At 40.1% G+C, this 13,032-nt stretch overlaps 1 protein-coding gene across 4 annotated transcripts in view; it reads right to left on the bottom strand.

The window, feature by feature from the left end:
- Window positions 1-13,032, bottom strand: part of PCSK5 (proprotein convertase subtilisin/kexin type 5) — a 161,271-nt gene that overhangs the window by 93,079 nt on the left and 55,160 nt on the right. For all 4 annotated transcript variants that reach the window (XM_079996045.1, XM_079996047.1, XM_079996048.1 and 1 more), the window contains exons 4-5: window positions 9,343-9,486; window positions 8,052-8,128 (exon numbers count right to left, since the gene is read on the bottom strand). In XM_079996045.1, coding sequence (XP_079852171.1) covers window positions 8,052-8,128; window positions 9,343-9,486 — 221 coding nt within the window. The remainder of the gene's footprint in view (window positions 1-8,051; window positions 8,129-9,342; window positions 9,487-13,032) is intronic.

Below are 13,032 nucleotides of genomic sequence, written 5' to 3'. Positions count from 1 at the left end.
TGCTGGTTCTTGCATATAACTGGCTTGTGACCGTATATTGGCCCCCCCCCCCCAATACAGTCCTATCCACTCATTGTGTTCAACATCAGAAAATCTGTTATGCATCCCACCACTTTAAGAAGCACAACTTGTGAGGACCTGGGACAGCTTTTTCCACTGTGGCATGCTGGTAATGGGACTCCCTATCTGCACAGGTGTGGTTGCTTCCCTCCTTTAAGGTTCAGAAATGATAATAAGACCATGTTATACAGCTAAGCTTTGAACATATGTTAAAATTCTCTACCTTTTTAGGCCGATTACACATCGCTCCTGGTTTTTAATGCATGAAGTCTACCAATTTCTGGCCGATTGCTTAATGCCTGCTAATGATTAGGGTTATGATGAATAATACTAAATTAAATAGACTTTGTTTTGATATAACAAGGTACTTCTTATTTTCTAAAGCAAGAATTCATAGAATGACCACTTAATATGGATGAGGTTTAAATAGTAAGATGTTTAGAATATGGATTATTGCTTTGTAAATGAAAAGCATACAACGTCCATGAGAATCTTTTCTTTTAAGGCAATCCAAGACTAAAGTCAGCCCACCTTTGCTTTTAAGTATATTTACAGGTGAAACCTGAACATGAGAGAGGTCAGCACAGGAGTTTCAGCATAAAAACAAAACAAGACACTTTGCATAGCAGAAGTGATTTCATACACAGCTGACTCTTGTCTTTAATGAAGCAAACATGAAAGTCTAGTGTGGGCCTGTGACTCCGACGACTTCATGAGTCTCTGCCAATTTGTTCAAACCAAACTAATTATCTGGCAGGACTCCTGCACACCATAGTAGTTAAAGAAACCATAATTGCTTCCTAAAAATTATCACAGAGCTCAAGTGATGAATGTTTGTAGGCTTCTTCCTGGCAGAATCCACACTTCTGAAAACTTGGTTTTAAAAACGGAAAGTGTCATTTAGTTAGTATGTATAGCCTGTCAGCAAATGCAATATAATATAATGAAAGTCTTATAATGGAATGCCTAACGGGCAGCTACTTGCAATCTGACCAAATACTGTCCAACTGGCCAAAATAATTACCGTATTTTTTGCTCTATAAGACTCACTTCCCTCCCCCTAAAAAGTAAGGGGAAATGTGTGTGGGTCTTATGGAGCGAATGCAGGCTGCGCAGCGATCACAGAAGCCAGAACAGCAAGAGGGGTTGCTGCTTTCACTGTGCAGCGATCCCTCTTGCTGTTCTGGCTTCTGACATTCTGAGAATATTTTTTTCTTGTTTTCCTCCTCCAAAAACTAGGTGTGTCTTGTGGTCTGGTGTGTCTCATAGAGCGAAAAATACGGTACATTCGCTAATCTTTTGATATATCCGCTGTATGTTTCATTTCATTTCAATCTCAGAAACCTCATCAGGAGGGCTTTAAACTGACTAATGCGGGGGAGGGAGACAGTGCTCCTGAAGGTAGGAGTCTATCAATTGATGAAGATGATCATCCAAATGTCATAGACCAAATGGAGCAAACAGCACGCAGACCTAGTGGTGGGAGGAAAAAAATCCTTAAATAAGAGACACGGGGGAATGATTAATGGACTTCAATGTCTGTACACTAATGCGCAAAGCATGGGAAATAAACAAGATGAGCTTGAGCTCTTGGTACAGCAAACTAAATATGACATAATAGGCATCACTGAAACCTGGTGGGATAAGTCCCACGATTGGAATGTAATAATGGAGGGATACAATCTATTTCAGAGAAACAGACCAGACAAGAAAGGAGGAGGAGTGGCGTTATATGTCAGGGATGTGTATACCTGTGAAGAGATCCAAGATTTAGAACCTCAAAGCCAAAGTGAGAGCATTTGGGTGAAAAGTAAGGGAGAGAAGAATAACAGTGACCTCACTGTGGGAGTTTACTATAGATCCCCAAGCCACTACACGCCATATATCTGGCTCCTGTGTTGGTGAACTAGCCTCCTTCTCAGGGGAGTCCCCTATCTCCTCCTTGGTGGAGACGGTGTACTCTGTTGCTTCCAAGAAGAGCTCCAGCTCTCTAATTCTTTGGAGCGTAGCTACATGTTCCTCCAGTTGCTGGACTTTGTCTTCTAAGAGGGCAATCAACATGCAATTGCTGCAGGTAAAGCTGCCTGCAACCTTTGGCAAGATGGCAAACATTGCGCAGGAACCGCAGGCAACTGCAGCTATTCCCTCACACTCCATCTTGAGAACGTGTTGTTGGGGGTGGCTACAGTGGTCCGCCATCATAAAAAGCGTGAAGACAGGACAAATAACTCCCCCCAAAAAAAACCTAGGTCTCCTCCAACAAACGTTTGAGACTAGCTCCCCTAAATCTAAAAGATGGATCAAACTGCGCGCGCCCACACACACAAGAAAACCCTTTTTGCTCCTTCTTCAGCTGCTGCCCTGCAAGCTCTGATAAGCTCCTCCCACAGCTAATCACCTGCCTCAACAGAAACCCTGCCCCCTCTGACCTTTGCACAGGGAGAGCAGCTAATCAGCCACAAGAAACACACACACACACACACACACACACGAAAACCCTTTTTGCTCCTTCTTCAGCCGCTGCCCTACAAGCTCTGATAAGCTCCTCCCACAGCTAATCACCTACCTCAACAGAAACCCTGCCCCCTCTGACCTTTGCACAGGGAGAACAGCTAATCAGCCACAAGAAACACACACACACACACACACACACACACACACACACACGAAAACCCTTTTTGCTCCTTCTTCTTCTGCTGCCCTGCAAATAATGTGACACCTATTAAAAAGCAATAAAGTAGTGGGCAGTGATAAAGAACTACTTTTGACAAAACGATGCCTGGCTAGTTGCCAAAGTATAAACTGCCAAAGCTGAACTTTAGTTGGCCACTGAGTGGGAGCCAACACAGAAAGTAAGCCACAATGAGCCAGCAGAGACTACCATGGCCCAAGCAATGTTGTAGCCTGAGCAGGGTGTGAGTAGCAGATGTAATACCTTCACATCCTTCATTACTAGAGAGATATTCCAGACTAAGGTTGTGGGCAGGGCTTTTTTCCCAGCTGGAATGCCCCAGAACAGCATTCCAGCACCTCTCAGAGAGGGGTACTGCTGAGCAAGTGGGGCAGGCTGCCTCTTTTCCCAATCTCCACCATCCCCACCCGCACAATCTCTCCAGTCCTGTGAAGGTGACTGAGGCACCTCCGCAAACGGAGACTGACTGAGGCTGCCTCTGGCTCACAAGGAGACACCGCCCCCCTAGCCAGAGGATATTGTCTCTGGGCTTTGGATGGGTCTTCTCGGGGAGGCGAGTTCTGACACCTTTGGAGCTAGAAAAAAGCTTTGGTTGTGGGGTTCATTACGCATGAACAGGGAACTAACTACTTTAGCCCTGGCAGCTCCTGCAATAAATACTAATAAGTGGTCTTGTTTTGGATTTCTTAATATTAGGAAGAGTCAAACAGGACATGTAAAAGTGTCTCTACAATTTAAGGCACATAAATTACTATGAGTATTAAATTACTTAAACTGAGGTAACACACAGTACTTTTTTAAAAAAAATGAGGATATTACATAAACAATATTGGGCAACCTGAAAATTGTAGCTGTTTCACAGCTCAATACTTGATACTTGTGACACCAGCAAAATAATAATAATAATAATAATAATAATAATAATAAATAATAATAATAATAATAATATGCTCAGGATAGCACAAATATCTGTAGTAGGTATTTCCATCTTCTGAAGTTCTTAAGAAAGAAGAGATTCCTCATTACACCCCACCAACGAACTCAGCAGCTAGAAGTCCACGCCCCCACGTTTTCCCACTCTCATTCTTTGAAGATTTTGGCTTTCACGTTTTGGGCCAAGCTTTCTAATCTTGCAACCTTCTATTCCTGCTGTATTATAGGCCCATATTCTGTTTAATTGTTTTTTATACATGCCAAATTAACAAGGAAGTTTGACTATGCTGTTTTCACCAGCCAAAGCCAGCAAGGAGAAAAGGCAACTGGTACAAAAAATGACGGCTAGAATAATCTATTGCACATGTTAGGGGAGATGCTGTTTTAATTGTTTTGAGTTTAGGTGGCTGATTATTATTTTTTAAATGGTCAACTAGCTTAGAGGTCTTTTGTTCTAGTAAGTAGTTTACATGTTTTATTATATAAATAAATAAAAATTCTTAATCAGTACCAAATGTCCTTCAGGGGGCAATCTATGAATCTTGAGTGGGCATTCAAAAAGTACAATTGTACCTACCTGAAATGTAAGTTTTTAATTCCCAATGAAAGGTCAGCAGATTGGGTCTTGGTTCCACCCACAGGTTGCAGGCAGGCAGCAAAGTTTGGGGCCGCAAGACTCCCAGGATTCAGTTTGTGAACTCACAAAGCTTGAGAAAGGACAGGAGTTACAGAAAGAAAAATCAAATTCTACGCCTGAGACATACAGAGAAAGGAGAAAGTAGAGCGAAAATGATAGGTACTGCAGTCTGTCTTAAGGGCAGAGCCTGCACCTTTCATTGGGAATAGCAAACTACAATTAAGGAAGGCACAATCATACTTTTTCCCATTTCCTGGTCAGGGAACATTTTAAGAGTTGCCCCTCTAAGGAATCATTTCAAGAGTGGATGGGAGGAGAGGGGGAAAGTGAATGGTCATGACAGGATGGAGGAGAGAGCCACCACTTCTTGATAGTTTTTGGTCAAAGGCCTCTACCGAGGCGATTCTGGAAACAGGAAAAGATAGTAGAAAATTCCAGTTTCTTGTAGGAACATCTTGTGGTCATGCACCAGAGCCAAAAGGTTTTGGGCCTCCTGGATTGGAGTTTATCAGTGATGTCTGCAGGTAAGTCCAGCTTAGTTAGGTGTCACCGTTCAAACTACATGTAATTAGCTGGAGCCACTCAGGATCTGGATCAGGAATCGGACCTTGAGAGAGAAGATTTGTTCTGTGAGGTGCAGTATTTGAGGGAACAAAGAGCAATGAGGCCAAATGGTGCAATGAGGTGGACTCTCACCTTCAAAGGTGGGAGCAAACTGAATCCTGGGAGACCTACATCCCAAAATGTTGCTGCCTGCCTTCGACCTGTGAGTGGAGCCAAGATCCTTATCTGCTGACCTTTCTTTGCAGGAATGGGAAAACTTGCTGGGGTAAATAATGTTGGAGTTTTAGGTAGTTCCCTTCCCTCCTATCCAGAGGATAAAATCCTAGATGCTAGATTTCTCTGTTGGCCACTTAATTAAGTGGAACATAGCAAAGAAAAATCAAGCAAGAATGTCCATAGCTACTTGGCAACCAAAACAAAAAATACTGCTCCATCATTTGCAATGAAACTAAATATGTGTGATGAGCTTGCAGAAAGAAAACAACAAAGGGACCATTGTAATTGCTATGATAACAACAAGGCTAGAGAGAAATAAGTTTTCAAAAAAAGTATCAATTGGGTTAAAATGAAAAATTGACACTTTTTAAAAAGAATCTTGTTTCCTTATGCTCAGAAATAGTGACTTTTGTACAGAGTCTGCTTGTATCATTCCCCTCATTGTACTTACTCAACCATGCCTTCAGTTGTTGATTTGCTTGGCAAAAAGTGTGGCATCTTGAGTACAGTGGAAGCTTGAGGTCTGAGCTGTCTATTATTAACAAACCTAACATTAATGAGTTGACTGGAGGCCATCAGGTACAAGGGTTATATAGAATGTATGGCTGAGATCAGTGTATTGCATGTAGTACATGTGAAAAGGATCTAGGGGTCTTGGTGGACCACAAGCTTAACATGAGTCAACAGTGTGATGCAGCAGCAAAAAAAGCTAACACTATTCTAAGCTGCATCAACAGAAGTAGTGTGTCCAGATCAAGGGAAGTAATAGTACCACTCTCTTCCGCCTTGGTCAGACCACACCTGGAATACTGTGTCCAATTCTGGACACTACAATTTAAGAAGAATATTGACAAGCTGGAATGTGTGCAGAGGAGGGCAACCAAGATGACCAAGGGTCTGGAAACCAAGCCTTATGAGGAAAGATTGAAAGAGATATGATAGTCATCTTCAAATATCTAAAGGGCTGTCATGTGGAGGATGAGCAAGCTTATTTTTTCTTGCTTTGGAGGCTAGGACCTGAACCTGTGGATTCAAGTTACAAGAAAGGAAATTCTAACTAAATACCAGGAAGAACTTTCAGACAGTAAGAGCTGTTCGACAGTGGAACAGACTCCCATAAGAAGTAGTGGATTTTTCTTCCTTGGATTTTTAAGCAGAGGTTGGATGGCCATCTGCCATGGATGATCTAGTTGAGATTCTGGCATTAGAGGGGGTTGGACTAGATAACTCTATGATATAATAAATATGTCTTACCTGGAGTTCTGTTTTTATGTCCTCATTTTTAACTTTTTTTTTTACTTGTGACTTTGGTGGCATTTAATGATAATGGTGGCCAGAATTGGATTATTCCAACATCTATGCCAGCACAAAATTCTAAATCATGGCATTGCATCTTCATTTCAGATGCACCAGGATGATGACACTATTTGGAATCAAAGCATTTGGATTGATTCATTTTACATAGCAATCCAGGCATAACGAGATAGAAACTCTGAGCATTCCTCTGTAAAATGAATGGCCTTTGTGCAGTTATCTATGGTTTTGTAACAACCACTTTTGATTACTGCAATGCAGCGTACGTCGGAATGCCTTTGAAGAGCATTTAAATACTTCATCTAATTCAGGACATACAGTGGTACTTCAGGTTACACACGCTTCAGGTTACAGGCTCTGCTAACCCAGAAATAGTACCTCGGGTTAAGAACTTTGTTTCAGGATGAGAACAGAAATCATGCTCTGGTGGTGCGGCAGCAGCTGGAGGCCCCATCAGCTAAAGTGGTGTTTCAGGTTAAGAACAGTTTCAGGTTAAGAACAGACCTCCGGAACGAATTAAGTACTTAACCCGAGGTACCACTGTAGTTGTGATGTTAACTTGGACCCTCATATCAAACATATATTGCTGATGCTTAAAGTTCTGCAGTGCCTTCCAGTGTATCTTCAGATGCAATTCAAAGTGCTGTTTTAAAGTCCTAAAAAGCCTGCAACAAAGATATCTGAAGGGCTGCTGGTCAGCCAGTTCTCAGATGTCCACAACAGAGAAGTCAAGTCAATAAAACTGCTCAGCTTAGTCATACAGAAAGGAAGTGGCACATCTGCCCTTAGGCCCTGACCATACTATTCCCACCATAAATGTATTTTGTTTCCTAAACAGGGGAGAAGCATATTAAGACTCACAAAAGGGAACTTGTGCTTTTAAGAGTTACGGAGTTTTTGGAGCTTCCACATAGATTTTTTCTCCACCTTTCTGTATTCAGGTAATAATAGGCAGACTAGCCCCATACCTTGTCTACACAACTTGACAGTCACTGAGCCGTTTTAGTCTACCTGTCATGTATGGTGAGCCAATAGGAACTCAGTAAGCCTCTCGGTTTTATGACCACCCTGAGACTGCAAAAATGACGCTTGCCAGACCACAATACAGTGAACTATGTTCAACTATGTTCCAGTCACAGACAGACAGAAAAAACAGGCATTTTATGAACCTAGTGAACAAAAACTCTACGTATTTGATTCCTGTTTGGTATAGACACAGCAACCAGTTTTGGATTACTCAAAGTAGCACCTAGACACCAGAATTACAAGCAAGTATCAGAAGCTACCTGAGAAAGTATCACCAATACCATTCTGAAAATAAATGCAGTTTAAATATTTGTAACTCAACTTTATTCAGAGATCTAACCATATACATAGTATACACACACACACACACACACACACACACACACATCATATTGTATATGCTCAAACAACTTCTTCACCATATGTCATGTATATGTGAGGTGCAAAAGACACAATTCATACCCTGCATTACCTTTACTAGATAAAAGTTAAGAATTCTAACAAAAATAGAATTTTTCAACTTGTGCAATTAGTGCTGTAGAAAAAAGAGAGAGCACATGATACAATTGAATTTACAATGCCTTGCATTCCCCAGAGGAGTGGCCTTACTTGTTTTCATTGCTGGCATCATAACGAGGCATGGGGTCAATATCATTACCATTGACATCAAAACTGGCATCTGGGTCCTGTAGTCAACAGAGAAGGGAAATGGAAAGAGAGATGGAAAAAGGAAACATTTCCATGCGTCAATAAAGAATTTAAACATACAACTTGAAAAATAAAGCCGTTTGGGGAAAGTGTATCTTTATTAACAGTAGCTACTAGATGACATATTTTTTTGTATCTTCAGGGAGCATATGCAACTTTTAATGGATGTGAAATGTGGTTCTTCTCCACATTTGCCTGTAGAAAACAATGTAAACATCTGTGTATCTTTGCAACTCTTGTTATTTGATGTGGTAGAATGATGAGGCAGATTAATCTTTATTTCACCTTTGTTCAAAACTAATTAGTCTATTGCCTTCAAGTGATTCTGTATAACATTGCCAAAATATATTCATTCACATATGTAATACAATTAAACATTAATGTCATTTTCTCTTATGTGAATTTTTTAGCTTAGGTAATAGGTAGCAAACGATGTGGAGAATTAAGTTGATCTGTTAAATTCATGAAGGACTTGAATGGGGTGGAGTTAGTAATCCCTGGTTAATTTATGCTCAGTGAGAATCTAGAAATGTGTTAACTATTGAGATTCTAACCATGTCCTAATAATATATTCCAGCAGCAAGCTAAGGATAATGCCGAACAGGAAGTGTAGCAGAAAATACCACCAGATACTTTTGAATACTGGAGTTTAGAGATATTATTGGTGCAGCAATCAAAACAGGGATCATTGCCCTGAACATAGATTATATGTGAATTGTGCAGCAATTCAGAATCCTGTTCATCAGCAACTCTATCTGAAAGAGGGCTGCCAACATTGGGGTAGTAGGATGTGGCCTGGCATAAGAGGGTTAGAGGTTAGAGGGCATGGATTGCGTGTGACTGATGCAGTGATTCAGAATACTGCTCGCCTGAAAAGTACACCACATATGGCCACATAGCAAAAGACCAAGACAAGATTAATTATTGAAACAACACAGCAAATGCATTACATTTGAGCTTGTTTGTGTAGGGCAAGACCAGATTTGGTTTACTGATAGGTAAAATTTCTGCAGTTAGTGGTGCCCATGTCTCAGATGCATGGCTTGCAAAATGAAAATTGTAAGTTTCATTCTACTGAGTCTCCTGCACACCTTTTCAGAGGATACTGTAATTAAGAAGTATACAAATTGTTGAAATAAACAAATAAGCATAAAAGAATAAAACAGCTATCCGAAGCACTGTGGAGACTCACATAATTCTGCATCAAGTCTGGGTGGTTTCTTTCAATGCCATCATCCAAGATGGTGATCACAATATTCTTTCCAGTGTAGCCTCTCCTCCAAGCACCTACAATATTCATATCTGACTGACAGAGGTTTATATTATCGCTGCAGTGCTATAGGAAGAAAAATAAACAAGAAAAAAAAGCAGGAAATTAGTTGCCAGTGCAATGCAAGGAAATATTAGCCTATTCATTAGTATAATCAATTTAATTATCCACAAATGAGCATATTGATTTAAACTGGAGAGACAGAAAATCAATGCCCTAATTAACAAACAGCAAGATAATTTGAAAGGGACGCTAAATGAAATGAAAATAGAGCTAGTTATTTCTTTTGAGATTGCTCATCATATCAGGGTATAGTTATTAGACCACTTAATTGTTATTATGGGCCTTTAGAAACCCCACAGCTCTTTTCTAAGCATTCCATAGTACAGTACACTTGATTGCTGGGGGGAGAAAGTGTATTTGAATTTTTCAACACAACTGCATGTGGATAAAAGTAGACAAAGTGCCTGCACAGAATAGCCATGGAAACACAAAAAATGCTTGGGGTGGGTGGGAAGGGAGAGGCAGTGTTATGTACTGTATAATCCCTGAAATAGCTGTCTGGAAACTTATCCAGATTCCTTTATATCTACAAAAAAAGAGTTCCTGGCATGTTTAGTGCAGCACCAGCAGGAGGGGAACAGCAGCTAAGAACCTGTAGCCAAAACAATTCCCCCCAAATAAATGCCACTTTAGGTGCTTATTGAAGAGCAGCTATGACAGAGCTTTTGTACACCAGTTTATGTTAAATGAAAAATGAACTGTTCTCTCTCATATTTTCTTTGTTGTGTATGGAGGTGATTTTATAAAGAAATGAGGCTGACATTTGGGAACCACAGAGAGTGTGAATCCTTTTAATGAGTATCCTATTCAGGCCTTCCTCAGGAGTGGTGCTTTGCTCCAGCTCCCCTGGGCTCCATGAGAACAAGCAGAAAAGGGGGGAATAAATTCTTAGAACAAGTATCATAGCAACACATACTAGTCACAAGAGTTCTCAAAAGTTCATTCACTCCCCCCCCCCCCAAATCAGTTCCCTTGTACTCCATGCAATCTGTTAGTGCTTTGGAATTTGTAAAGGTGGCAAGTAGGTATTTTTTTTTTAAGTGCCATGTATTGACCTTATTTCTATATTGCTTATTTCTATATTGTGTCCTAAATCTTAACCCTTTTCATCATTACCAATTAGACGATTTTGTCTTTCGCCTCCCATTCTAATAATAATTTATACATTTTGAATTCAATTTCTCTCTTCCTTCAAGCATTTCCCCCCAAAATCAGAACTCATAATAAAACCTTTTAATAGATCCTTTTAAAAATACTCATTGGTGTGATAATATTGAAACCAATCTGATATCCATTCTCAGATTTCTTCAAACTTTTTCAATTTACATACATTTCCAGAAAAATATATCTCTATATTTACCCCACTTTTCCATCATATTTATTTTCTTTTGAGTACTGACTGGCTTCTATAGGTGATAACCATAAAGGTGTTTTCTTTTCCAATAAAGCTTAGTATCTAGTCTATATTCCGTATATACTCCTTCTGCAATGATTTTAAAATTCTTTGTGTATTTTTACCTTATCATACCACAAATAAGCATGCTACCCATAATGTTTCCCATAACATTCTAGGTCTAACAATCCTGTATTCTTTAATTCCTTTAACTAGATCCTACAAGCTGCTTCATAGTACAGTGGTACCTCGGGTTAAGTACTTAATTCGTTCCGGAGGTCCATTCTTAACCTGAAGCTGTTCTTAACCTGAAGCTTCAGGTTACAGACTCCGCTAACCCAGAAATAGTGCTTCAGGTTAAGAACTTTGCTTCAGGATGAGAACAGAAATCGTGCTCCGGCAGCGCGGCAGCAGCAGGAGGCCCCATTAGCTAAAGTGGTGCTTCAGGTTAAGAACAGTAGTTTTAAGTCTGGCAATGAGAATCCACCTCTTTTTTTTACAACTGTTAAAATTTTAAATTTAATCCTTGGTCTTTTCCCCTGCAAGGTAAATTTTGAAAACTCTTTTTGCTAGTAGTTTCCTTTCTTTCTCTTTTTTTTGTGTACAACCATTTTGTCTCAATGTATTTTTAAAACCCCGCTTTTTCTCATTTTTTACTTACTTTAGAAATCCCAATGCAATATGCTGAAGAGCAAGTTTTATAATGTTTCTGATTTGTAAACAAACAAGGCTGGGCTACTTAAATGACAGTCTGTCCAAGGCATTGCACAGTTTATAGCATAAAGATTTCAGTTCTATTTCAAGATTCATTTTCAAGGTATTTTGACCCTGTCAGTCATAGTTTCTCGTAAACATAGCTGGTTATTCTCCCCCTCCCCCCCCCATGGCCATGCACTCAAAATATACTTTTTATTATTTATTTTAAATCTGTCCTTCACTAAAATTAATCCCATGGCAGGGTACAACATAAAATATAATACATAATACAATAAAAACAATCTAAAAAAAAATATCAAACTACTACAATAATAAATTAAGATTATATCACAGCACCATGAGATCAACAAAACATCTTCAGTCAACTAACCAGTTAGTTTGGCAAATAAAAAGATGCCTAAAACTCATTAGGGTTGGTGTCTATGGAAAATGTGAGGGATGGGTGCTCCACAACCAGAGTGCCACAGCAGAGAATGCCCTCTCACCTGTTGCTGCATATGTGGGGCTACCTTTGAAGGGGACTCGGAAGATGACTAATCTGTGGCTGTGAGTGGCCGGTGGGACCATATAACACCAGTCATAAAGGATCTTCACTAGCTCTCAGTATGTTCCCAAGCAAAATTCAGTGTTGCTGCTGACCTTTACAGCCCTACACGGCTTTGGCCCAATATACCTGAAGGAGCGTCTCCACCCCTATTGCTCAGCCTGGACACTGAGGTCCAGCACCGTGGGCTTTCTCTTGGTGGTTCCCTCACTGTGAGAAGCAGTTACAGGGAACTAGGAAGAGGGCCTTCTTGGTAGTGGCACCCACCCTGTAGAACACCCTCTCATCAGATGTCAAGGAAATAAACAACTATCTGACTTTTAGAAGACATGTGATGGCAGCCCTGTTTAGGGAAATTTTTAAAGATCAATGTTCTTATTATGTTTTTAGATATGTTGTAAGCCGCCCAGAGTGGCTGGGGAAACCCAGCCAGATGGGCAAGGTATAAATATAATAATAATAATAATAATAATAATAATAATAATTGCCAAAACTAAAGAAAAGAATGCACTGACCAATGTCCAACCCACTCATAGGTTTTTCATCTCTTATCTTACAATAAAATAAATGACGAGTCCCGTTTAGTCTTCTTCATCCAAAATATCCAATTGATCTGGCAGGTTTCTTCCATTTCTATTAACACTAAGAAATTAGCCCATAGGCAGCTCACTGAAGGAAATGACTCATAAGTTCTGTTATTTGGCTCAGACAAGCCATGTACCTTGGGCTGTAGAAAAGGGTGTGAGATTATAAACCCTATTCCTTTGAAAAGGTTTGGAAACCTGCCACAAGACAGCTTTCTCCTTTAGTGATGTCAGCAGACTGTCCTTGCCTGAACTTTCTCTTCTCCAACAAGAGCAAAATCTTTACCATCACTGGTATGCCTTCCTTATAT

This window comes from Podarcis cretensis, assembly GCF_951804945.1.
Source record: "Podarcis cretensis genome assembly, chromosome: 11".
NCBI classification, from domain to species: Eukaryota; Metazoa; Chordata; class Lepidosauria; order Squamata; family Lacertidae; genus Podarcis; species Podarcis cretensis.
Note: the sequence above shows the minus strand (reverse complement) of the source record. Positions and strands in the feature narration are given on the sequence as shown.